This window comes from Balaenoptera acutorostrata, chromosome 12 (assembly GCF_949987535.1).
Source record: "Balaenoptera acutorostrata chromosome 12, mBalAcu1.1, whole genome shotgun sequence".
In the NCBI taxonomy this organism is placed as follows: Eukaryota; Metazoa; Chordata; class Mammalia; order Artiodactyla; family Balaenopteridae; genus Balaenoptera; species Balaenoptera acutorostrata.
This window is the reverse complement of record NC_080075.1, coordinates 9,645,899-9,657,149: the sequence shown is the minus strand read 5'-3', so window position 1 is coordinate 9,657,149 and position 11,251 is coordinate 9,645,899. Positions and strand designations below refer to the sequence as shown.

At 55.7% G+C, this 11,251-nt stretch overlaps 1 protein-coding gene across 3 annotated transcripts; it reads right to left on the bottom strand.

Moving 5' to 3' along the window:
- Positions 1-430: 430 nt before the first annotated feature.
- ACTR1B (actin related protein 1B) lies at positions 431-9,109 on the bottom strand. Of its 3 annotated transcripts, none has more exons than XM_007197328.2 (11): positions 8,937-9,108; positions 6,972-7,036; positions 5,678-5,753; positions 4,511-4,636; positions 4,053-4,177; positions 3,594-3,810; positions 3,381-3,473; positions 3,113-3,287; positions 1,970-2,031; positions 1,687-1,727; positions 431-1,492 (listed from the first exon to the last, which is right to left on the bottom strand). In XM_007197328.2, exons 1-11 carry the CDS (start codon positions 8,982-8,984, stop codon positions 1,390-1,392), a joined length of 1,131 nt encoding a protein of 376 aa, XP_007197390.1. In that variant the 5' UTR covers positions 8,985-9,108; the 3' UTR covers positions 431-1,389. The 3 variants fall into 3 exon arrangements, 2 of the variants coding, with proteins under 2 accessions (XP_007197390.1, XP_007197391.1); XR_009009948.1 differs by having other exon boundaries at positions 1,371-1,492; positions 1,601-1,727; positions 8,937-9,109; XM_007197329.2 differs by lacking the exon at positions 4,511-4,636.
- Positions 9,110-11,251: the final 2,142 nt, after the last annotated feature.

The window sequence follows — 11,251 nt, the reverse complement described above, 5'->3', positions numbered from 1 at the left end:
CATCGATACAGCCTTCTACATCTCTCCCATCACCCCCCTTCCTGACTTGTCTGAACTTGGATCCTGTATCGGGTCTATTGGCCTCAGCTACATCTGAGCCGGGCAGCAGAGGTGCTCAAACAGAACAGGTGAGGACGTGGATGCACCAAGCCCCAGCCCCGCCTGCCACAAGGCCCCATCCGAGAATAAAGGGGAGGAAGTCAGCCTGTTCTCTGCTTCTCCTGGCAGACTGCAGCAAGCGTGTAAAGAGGCTGGGGAATTCCGCCACCAGGTTGAGAGCCCAGCCTCCTGGGGCCTCCCGTGCCACGTTGCCCCGCCAACCACTGAAATCTCAGGCTTCTGAGCTAGAGCCAGTGCCCTGCTGCTTTGGTCCTCAGGGATGGAGGAGCAAACAACAGCGCAAAGAACCACAAGAAAACAGAGCCACACACTGGGCCTTGTCCGTAAGTATTACTATAATGATTTACAAAAAATTTTTTTTCAGGCAACTGTGTTAAATTATTGTACACTTGTGGGAGAGGGAGATGGGGGTCCTGGCCACAAGGTAAATGAAGACCTCTTTTGTGGGAGAGGTGGGAGGAGGAAGTGTGCCCTCCTCACCCCCACTAGGTCTGACTTGTGATTAAGTGGCTTCCCTTCAACAAATGAAGACCATTAACCCTTCCTGTCCCAGGTACTGGCGTAAAGGACAGGGAGCAGCAAGTCAATGAAGTGCTTTGAAGGGGAGAACACAACACACTGCGGCCGCCCAAACCCAGTGCATCCTCTGCTCTGGCTCCAAAGGGTCGGACCCTGGTCCAGACCCCTTACGGGGGACAGAAGACTGACAAGAACTCAGTCTACACCAAGGCACCCATCCAGAAAGATGGGAGAACAGAGTGTGAAAGGGTCAGGGATGCCTAGGTGTGGCCCTCTGGGCTACTCTGTCGGGTCAGGAAGAGGAGGTGGCGTGAGAAGCAGTGACGCACCGGCGGGGAGCTGCTGGCTGCCCCCTCCTCCACCCCACTCCCCAAGGCTAGTTACACAGGCATCCAGGCGCTCTGGCCCTGTCGGAGAAAATGGGGGTATTTGGGTGTCTGGCCTTGGAGCTTGGGGCAGCAGAGAGCCATGGGCCTAATTGGTTCTGCCAAGGGGGACACCCAGAACCGCCCAAAGCTGGGCCCCTCAATTCCTATCTTCCAGCTCAAGCCTCCCATCCATGCAGCTAATGTTACTGTGTGTGCGTGTGTGTGTGGAGGGCTGCAGGGAAGCATTGTTGCATCACTTGCCCGGGGTTCAGGGCATGCAGGGGGCCCTGAGGCCTAGTATGTGAACCGGACCAGAAAGGGTTAAGGACTCTGGCTCCTCTTTCCTCCCATCTTCCCAACGCTACACCTTCCTCCTTGGGCACTAGAAGGTTTTACGATGAATAGCCCGGGAGCCATCCTCTTCGTATTCCTTTTTGGATACCCACATCTTCTTAAAAGTGTCCAGCGAGGCCAGGATGGAGCCACTGTGAGGAGGGAGAGAGAGCAGCCTTGTGGACCTGAGGGCTGAGCCAGCCGCCCTCCCTGGGCGCCCAGAGCTCCACTTCCCTTACCTGGGAGGGAAATCCACCCACCTCCACCTGGCCTGGGCCAACCCGGGGAGAAGTGTCCAGGGCACAATGGTCTCCTCCCAGAGCACCCCCCGTGAGCCCCGCCTCACCCGATCCACGTGGAGTACAGCCGTTCCTGAGGGGCCGAGATCTAGAGGGAGCAAGCGGCAACGTGACTGTCCCATCCCCCCGCAGAAGCCCCTGTCCCAGCCTCGGGGTTGGGGGGGGCCTTTCTCCCAGTGCCCGAGGCCAGGCAGCAAGTGCCTCAGCTGGGAGCAGGGCTGGGCTGGGCCTGGAAGGCAGAGGGCACCTGAAGGTGGTTCTTGCTCTTTCCTCCCCGGGTCAAGGTTGCCCAGCACCCCCATGCCCCATGGGGACTCCCCATAACCTCACCTTGATTTTGACGTCTTTGGGGGCAAGCTTCTTTACTTCACTTAGTAATCGGTCGCCAAAGCCTGTGAACAGAAGGCTGGCTGAACTGGGGGTCCACATCTGACCCTTTACCACTAGCTCCCCCGCATCCAACCTCTGGTGCCCCAGCCCCAGCTGCTGCCACGCTTGTTTTAGTCATTCTTGCCAGGATTAAGGGTAAGGGCAAGCCACCCCAAAGGCATAAAAGATCCAGCAGCATGCCTACAGGTGGGCCCAGCTTCCTTCCTCAGGAAGGCAGCATGAGAAAGAGCCCCAAGTCACTCAGCTCTGCCTGACCCCTACGCTCTCCCTCCCCCGATGCTCTGGAGCCAAAACCACCAGAAGCAAAGTCGAAGGCGAACGACGCGTCAGGAGAACACGCCTGCCACTTCTACCCAGCAGATGGGCAAACGTCACACACAGTGTCGGGACGGCGCCGGGGGACTCTCGTCCATAACTGATGGGGGCGAAAGTGGCACACAGCCTCTCAGGAGGGAAACTCTGGTGATACCTACCAGGTAACAAATGCACATACGCACCCTCTTACTCAGCAATTCTAGTCCTAGGGTTTTTCTTTTAGGTGTGTTCTCATCACGTGAAGTAACAGCGTATGCGGTCACCCACTGGAGCATCTTCGTGACCAGAAAGAATTTCACCACCCCCAAGGCCATCCGCAGGCTAACAGGTAAATGGCACAGACAGCCCGTACGGTCAGGTGAGGGAACTTACGCGCTAGGAAAGCTCCTCTGGATGTGGTGCAAAGTCAAAAATACATGGCGTGGAGCTTCAGAGTACGCTAAGGTCTGTGTAAACAGGGAGTGCTTATTCACGCACAGGTGTTACCTGAGAAACTAACAACTCCTGTGGGGAGGGAACTGGGTGACCAGGACAACGGGGAGAAGGCAGACTGCATCTAATACATTTTAGACCTCGTTAAACTTATCACCTATTTACAAAGTAAACAAAATTTAATTTTAAATCTTTCTCTTAAAAAAACAAAAACTGAGCACCCAAAAAACCAACAGAAAATGGGCCATCTCCCAGGCTTCTAGGAGGTGGGATGCAGTCTGAGGGTCCAGCTGCCCTTGGCCTCCAAGTCATACTACCACCTCCCAACTGTGGTACCTTTGAAAAGTGTGGAGCCGCCGGAGAGCACGATGTTGGCGAACAGCGTCCGGCGAAGGTCCATGTCAGACTTGTGGATGGCGAAGGCCAGCACCTCGTGGAGCCCCTCACTCTCATCCCCTATCAGGTCTGGCTGGAACAGCAGCTCGGGGGCCCGGAACCGCGCTGGCCCCACCTTGGGAACACAAGATTGAGGCAGACAGGCCTCCTCCTCCTCCAGGTTCCGGCATCACTCCTGCCCCCGCCCGGGGCCGGCCTGGCAACTTACCTCGAGGGTGCTGCCGTCTGGCAAGGTGTACTGCACCTTCTCTGTCTCCAGAGCCTCATCCTTCTGCGGGCTGATGGACAGGTAGCAGGCCCGCTGCAGTGGGCGGGGACACAGCCCTCAGGAGGCGGCAACCGGGACACCAGCACCCAGGGCTCAACCTTACACCGGGTCTGACCACCCCCGCCCCGTTCCCCACCTCCTGCCCTGCGTCACCTCTTTGATGGTCCGGACAACCTCAAACTCAGCCGAGGTGTGAAAGTCAACCCCCTCCTTGCGCAGCTGCAGCCGGAGGTACCGGGAGACGTCACGGCCGGCAATGTCCACCCGCGTGATGGAGTGTGGCATGGCAAAGCCCTCGTAGATGGGGACGGCGTGAGTGACCCCATCCCCTGAGTCCAGAACGACTCCCGTTGTGCGTCCTGTTGCATACCTGTCACCAGGTCAGCATCCCTTCACCTCAGCCACTGAGGCATGGGGACCTCCTCACCCCTGGAAGGGACCCTGGGACATGTGCATCATCTGGTCTGAAAAAGGGACCCACGGGACTCCCTAAAGGGACAGTCATCAGGGGGCTGTTTCTACAGGGAAGTCGGACGCCTGGTCATCCTGAGCAGGAGGCTGCCCCCAGGGAGGACGGAGATGGAGGGGACGCAGGGCTTAGGGAGCACTCACAGGCTAAGCACGGCCTGCATGGAGATGAACAGGGCTGGCACGTTGAAGGTCTCAAAGAACACCTCTGCCGCCTTCTCCCGGTTCTTACACGGGTTGAGCGGAGCTTCCGTGAGAAGAACAGGATGCTGCAAGAGACGGCAGAGTTGCCGGCAGGTGCAAAGACCGCGTGCTGGCGCTGCCATGATCCTTCCAGAGAGCCACCCGCCCCTGTGAGCACATGAAGCTGCGGCCTGCCATCCCTCCCGACGGCACAAGCCCATCATCTGCCAGTAGTTTTACTCTTCCAAAGATCCAGCGCTCCCTGGAAAATTCTGCTCGGCAGCCACCGACTGGGTGGACCCAGGCCCACGCAACACAGAGGCGGCAGGCCCTGACAAAGCCGGAGGAAAGGTGGGAGCCTGGCTGGGACGCCGCGGGCAGGGAGAACCGGGCCCCGGCGGGAGGGGCCGCTGCCCCACCTCCTCGGAGAAGGTCTGCAGCTGGTCCTTGGAGTAGACGTACTGCCAGACGCGCTCCATGCCGTTCCAGTCCCGCACCACGCCGTGCTCCATGGGGTAGCGGATGGCCAGCAGCCCCCGGTGCTCCTGCGGAGGGGCGAGGCCGGCCGTGGCACCAGACATTCACCCGGCAACTGCTCCCCGCCCGCCCGGGAGCTGCCCCTTCATCCGCTCGCCGGGTGTCCCCATGTCCCGTGACGGGTCCTGAACCCAGCGCACGTTCATCTGTCCAACTGCTTCTCGGGCTCTCAGAGCCCAGCCAGTCTCCAAGGCCAGGACCAGAGAGGGTGGCAGCGTGCTCCCTGCCACCCTCAGTCCCCTCCCTCCCTCCACAGCCCTTCGTCCTCTACACTCACTGCCAGCACAGCCTGACCTCCATCCCCACCACTTCAGTGCCAGGAGCCTCCACGTAGGCCGATCCTACTTGGTCCCCTCCTGCGGTCACGTGCTGCCACCGCTCCTCCCGGGCACAGCTGGATGCCGTGAGCTACCTCTCCTCCCAGCTCTTCAGCCAGTGCTCGCGCCTCTCGCACAGACCTGCCCTTCAACTTACCCCCAAACGTGCCCCTTCCTGCCCGGCGCCCCTCGGCCTCTCACCCACAGCCGCGGCTCCTCCTGACCCCATCTCCTGAGAGCCCCATTATCCGCACCCCACACCGTAGGCACCCCAGGTGCCTAAACTGCGCTTGCCTGTTATCCCTGCCACCCTCACCCCCACTCACTCCTCCTCCCAAGGGCCTCATCTGGCCGTGCAGCCTCTGGGTGTCTCCCCGGCTGGAGCACAAGAGCGGGCCCTCTCACTCAGGTCACCAAGTCCAAGTGATTCAGACTTTTAAGTCACTTTTTGACCAGTTCTTTCCTTTGTAGTTTCTAAAAGACAGGGCGTGAAGTGGTCTAACTGTGCTGCCCTATACGGGAACCATGGCCCCATCGCACAGAGCAAAGGGACCATGGTGCAGTACCGCTGGGCTGGAGCCTGGATCCTGGAGCCAGGAGGGCACGCAGCAGATGGCCTCAGAGAACAGACTCCCAGGGCCCTCTCTGGCGGTACAGCTCTGACCACCAGTCAAGGCTCCTGGGACAATGAGGACCCCAAACCCAGAAAAAGGCAGGCTCCACAGGTATTACCTCTGCTTTTGGTCCGATGAAGACATCCCCTTCCAGGGCTCCAGCCATCACCCGCACGTGTTTGGGGCGCCCGACACTGCGAAGACAGGAGAGGTCAGGGAGGTGGGCAGGGGGCACAGCTGAGCCCCGTCCAGGAAGACCAAAGTCCAACTCCAGTGGTCAAGAGGGTAACTACTCAAAGCATCAGGAGGTGGCCACGGGGTAAAGGTCAGAACCTAGGCCTACGGGTCACGGGACTACAGAGCAGGCCTTGGCAGGACAGAAGACTCAGGGTCAGAAGACGAGGTGTTACTTCCGTTTCCCACCAGCCCTCCCAGAGACGGCTGAGAGCTCTGTAATGTCAGCCCTGGCAGAGGGTCAGCTTCTGTAGCCACGATGACTCAGCCCGCGCTCTTGATTTCAGGAGGGCAGACCAAGGCGGGGTGGCCCCAGGAAACTGGGCTATGGCTCCCTCGTACACCCCTCTCTCACTCAGTCAGTCCTGCCCCTGCCCACTGCCAGGGCTTCCAGAACAGAGATGCAATTCTTGGCAGAGTGGATGGGCTACCATTACAAAATCTGACCCAAGTTCCCTGCACATCAAGAGGAACCTTTAATTACGTTCAACGTTGAGTTCAGAAAGGAAAGCTGAGGCCCCACTGGATGCTCTAGGCTGGCTCTGTCTTGATATAGCCAGCCACCTCAGGGGCCTTAGGACTCCCCCACCCCGGCGTAGGCCACTAAACCCTAAAACCTCCAGGATTTGAGACGAGACACGGCCGAGGGAAAACTTCCCGATGGGCTACAGTGGCCGGAGGAGCACTCCAGGCTTTCTCCAGGTCTCACCTCCCTCTTACCTCTGCCACCACTGGCACCATTCCAGTGGCAAAGACCCTCCTTGACTGAACAAAATATTTTCTAGAGTCTGAAAATAAATGGGCCCTGAAGAAAACATTTCCCGGGAGGAAGGGGTGGCAGTAACTCCCCACTTTTCCCTCTGAGTCTAGGTCTCTCTCCTGGAGATTCTCTCTTTTATTCTTGCTGCTGCTACCACACCCTGTCCCGAGGGGAATGCTGGTGGTTTCTCCTCCTTCCTGGCTAAAGGAGGGACCAAAATCAGCCTCCAAAGAGGAGGGGGAAGCCCAGAGCACATGTCTTCTCCTTCCAGCGCCCTTAAGAGCAACAGCTTCACAAATCTGGAGTTTTCCCTACAGGTGGGGACAAGAGTTGGCCTCAAAGAGAGCTGTGACACAGGACCCACGTTCTCCGCGGAAGCAAACCGAAGGGTTAGGGATACTGCCTGAGCAACACTTACTAGTTTGGGAAACAGTATTTGGGAATCTGGTCTCCTGCAAAGCCAGCCTTGATCACCCCCGAACCCTGCAAAGAAAAACAATGTTTAGCTCCCAACCTTCACCTCCAGATGAAGGCAGTGCCCTTGCCATGGAGAGGGCTTCTGCCCCCACCATGGCAGCCCGGGGTGGCAGCCTGAGATCCTGCCAAGAGGGCAAGGCCATTTACAAGTACACCAGTGGTTCAAAACCGGGAGCGATTTTGCATCCCCTCCCCCAAATTTGACAATGTCTGGAGACTGGGGAGCGGGGGCTGCCACTGGCTTCTAGGTAGAGGCCAGGGATGCTGTTATACATCTTAAAAGGCACAGGACAGCCCCACATAACCAAGAATTATCTAGGCCAAAATGTCACTAGTGTGGAGATGGAGGAACCACGAAGTACATCCTCGTCTGCACACTCCAAGGTCAGCTCCAGGCAGAAGGACTCAATAGCAGCACAAGCTACTCCCAAAACCCAGCTAGAAGCAACCCGTAAGCTTTTTTCAACACTCCCTGGCCCCCTACCCTCAGCAACCATGGGCCACACACAGGACCCGCTGGGGAAGATCACTGGGTTCACTGACACAACTGGCACCTCTCCTCAAGTGGCTTCTCCAGAGACCACAGGAGGACAGCTTGGTCTTGCCACTGCTCCAGCATGGAAGCTGGACTTAGAATATCTTAAAGGGAACCTGGCATAGAATATCTTAAAGGGAACCTGGCATCTAGAAACCTCCCACTCAGTGCAAGAATGAGCATCTCAACCCCTCTTCCCATAGATCTCCATCACAACCCTTGGGGTCTGCAGAGCAGAAATAAACATCCCCAAGTTACAGAGGAGGGGCTGGAAGCCCAGAGGGACCAAACAGGTTGCCCTCTAAACTCATTAACTTGTTGATTAGCCCGCCAAGTAAGGAACTGGCCTGATCTTTCCTGTAGCCTGATGGAGAGCATCCTCCAAGCCCAGCTCTAGCCTTATTAAACATCCCCTGCTGTGACTCAGGGCACTTACATGGGTACTCCAAAAAAGACAGCCGTTCAGGGATTACAAGGAGACAGATCCCAGAAAGAGAAGTGAGTCATTATCAAAAACTCCAAGGCCCACACACCAGAGGCAGATACCCAGCTAGGGGCAGATCCACAGATCCCTGCCCTTCATTTTCTTCCCGTGGACCAGAAAACATGCTGAGCCCCAGTGCTGAAGGACAAACCACAATGAAGCCAGGCAACTTTCCTCTGAGGTTTGCAAACAATGTTCCCAAACTGCTATGGGTCCTGGGAAGAGTAGTCCTGAATTCTCTCCACTGCCCTGCCGGCTGTGGAACTTCTGCTTGGCTCGGGGAGCACTTCAGGAGAGGGTCAAAGTAGCCAAGTGGCCAGCCAGGTGGTGGCGGCTATGTGGTTGGCAGAGCTTAACTTGCATTTTCCCCAGTCCCAGGAAAAGAGCGCAGTAGGGCCTGCCCACTCTGGTAGTGCTGCCTGGGGGTGCAGCACTTGGGAAGAGCTGTTGTAGAGGTCCCCAGGCCAACCCTCTCCAAAAGATGGGGCCAGCAGTGTGCAAGAGGGCAGCCAGAGCCACAGCCTGAGAAGAGGTAAAGGGGCTGGGGTCGAAACCTCCCCAGTAACCCCACTCTCAACTGAGAAAAGTCCGGGGTGCATCGGCCGGGCCGCCCGACTGTCACCCCACCTCTCCGGATGCTGACCAAGGGCCGCCAGAACGATGGGACCCCCTTCTTCTCCGGACCTCCCCGCCCGGCTCAGGGAGGGCTCGGGCTGGGGTTCCGCCGCGCCAGCGGGGGGCTGGCCCCGTGGCCCCAACTATAGGGCCAGGTGGGGACGGCCGGCAGGGGTGGCGGGCGGGCAGTGAGCTAGAGGGACCAGCCGAGTCTGTCGGGGGTCCCCGCGTGCACTGCCGCGTGCTCCCTCCCCCCGGCTGCCGAGCCTCACGTTGTCGATGACCACGGGCTGGTTGGCGATGATGTCGTAGGACTCCATGGCCGGGCCGGGCCGGCCCTGCCCAGCAGGCGGGCTGCAGGAGTGACCAACGGCGGCCTGGCACGCTGACCGGGACAGCGGCAACTCCTAACGCGGTGCCGCGCCCCTCCCACCCCAAGCGCGCAGCCTACACGAGCGCGGCGGAGTTTTCTGGGGGGCGGGCCCCGCGGCCAATCACCGCTCCCACCTGGGCAGATTGACGGCGGGCTCCCGGGTCCCGTGGCGGGCAAAGGGGCGGGGCCGCCGGATCCTGGCCAGCCAATGGAGACGGCCGGGAGGAACCGCTGGGGAGCTTCCAAGGTAGGCTGCACCGCGTGGGGGATGACGTCATTGCTCCGCGCTTAAGGAGGACGCGGTCGGAGAGCGGTGGGCTGCGAGTTCGCCTGTCCAGGGAGATTGCTTTCCCGAGCTTCAGCACCTCCGACCACGCTTCTTCGTGAGCTCGCCGTCCCCGAGGAGACCGGCGGTGGATATTAAACCCAAAGCATTTCTTTACTGAGCACTGAGGAGGATCCTTTTCCTTGTAAAAATTACAGTTTCATGGTAAAGGTAGCTGGAATGAATGGAACACCTGCTATGTGCTTGCGGAGCACTCCTACCCACTTTACATAGATTACACCCTTGCAATAACTGTATCAGGTATTGTTATTCCCATTTTACAGATTTGGGAACCGAGGAGGCTCACGCGTGTGTAACTTACCCAAGGTTTTCCAGCTGGCAGCAGCCTGGGATTAGCTTGCGGTCAGCCTCCAGCCGCGTTGGGGTCAACTGCTGCAACAGGGCAAGAAGATACCGAGTCCTGAATTCATTGACCAAACTGAGCCATAGTTATTTGCCGCTCTGTATAACTTTCCCACTAGACTGTGAGATTAAATTCGGTAAAATTGAAGCACGACATCATACAGAAGAGTGCAGAAATCATAAGTGTACATTTCAATGAATTATTAACATGTGGACACGCTCGTATAACCATCACTGAGTTTAAGAATCAGAGCATGACCAGCTCTCTGGAAGCCTCCCACCCCTCTCGTTCCCTGCCCTATTCCTCCTCCGAGGTGACCACTATCCTGCATTCTACTGGTCACCACAGGTTAGTTTTGACTATTTTGGAATTTTATGCAAATAGAGTCATAGGTATGTGTTCATTTGTATTTGGTGTCTATGCATTCATAAAATGGGTCAACGTGCAATTGTTTAAGATAATGAAGGAGTTCTATATAATCTGATATGAAATACATCAGGACATATAGCTAAGTCAAAGCAAAGCCAGTCACAGTGTCCAGAATGTTCTATGTGTGAATGGCTCTGAAGAGTGTATGAGGCACCTTCAAGACTCTTTAATATGGGAAAGAGGCCACCGTTAATACGGGGAAATGAAGGGCAAATTCTTTTTACAATGTAAACTTTTAAATTTTGTTGTTTTTAACTTGTTCTGTGTCTCTATTTCTGCTTTGCAAATAAGATAATCTATACCATTTTTCTAGATTCCACATATATGTGTTAATGTACGATATTTGTTTTTCTTTCTGACTTACTTCACTCTGTATGACACTCTCTAGGTCCATCCACATCTCTACAAATGACCCAGTTTTGTTCCTTTTAATGGCTGAATAATATTCCATTCTATATATGTACCACATCTTCTTTATCCATTCCTCTGTTGATGGACAGTTACGTTGCTTCCATGTCCTGGCTATTGTAAATAGTGCTGCTATGAACATTGGGATGCATGTGTCTTTTTGAATTATGCTTTTCTCTGGGTATATGCCCAGTAGTGGGATTGCTGGGTCATATGTATATCCACTCTTTTTCAGATTCTTTTTCTTAACCCATTTTTAAGTGTACAGTTCAGTGGTATTAAATACATTCATAATGTTGTGTAACCATTACCACCATCCATCTCCAGAAGTTTTTTCACCTTATAAAACTGAAACTCTATACTCATTAAACAGTAACTCCCCATTCCCCATGTGACAGAATTTCCTTCCTTTTTACAGCTGAATTATATCCCATTGTATGTACCACATTTTGCTTATCCATTTATCTATTGATGAATTCTTGGGTTGCTTCCACATTTTAGCTATTGTAAATAATACTGCTGTGAACATTGGTGTATAAATACCTCTTTGAGACTCTGCTTTCAATTCTCTGGGATATAAAACCAGATATGGGATTGCTGGATCATATTATAATTCTATTTTTGATTGTTTGAAGAACAGCCGTACTGTTTTCCATAATGGATGCATCATTTTTCATTCCCAACAACA

What these genes read in the sequence shown, in the direction of transcription:
- ACTR1B (XM_007197328.2), bottom strand. Translation starts at nt 8,984, where the DNA reads ATGGAGTCCTACGACATCATCGCCAACCAGCCCGTGGTCATCGACAAC. An exon ending in AGCCCGTGGTCATCGACAAC is followed by an intron (nt 7,037 to 8,936) that starts GTGAGGCTCGGC and finishes TTTTCTTTGCAG; the next exon opens with GGTTCGGGGGTGATCAAGGC. An exon ending in CAGACGGCAGCACCCTCGAG is followed by an intron (nt 3,288 to 3,380) that starts GTAAGTTGCCAG and finishes TGTGTTCCCAAG; the next exon opens with GTGGGGCCAGCGCGGTTCCG.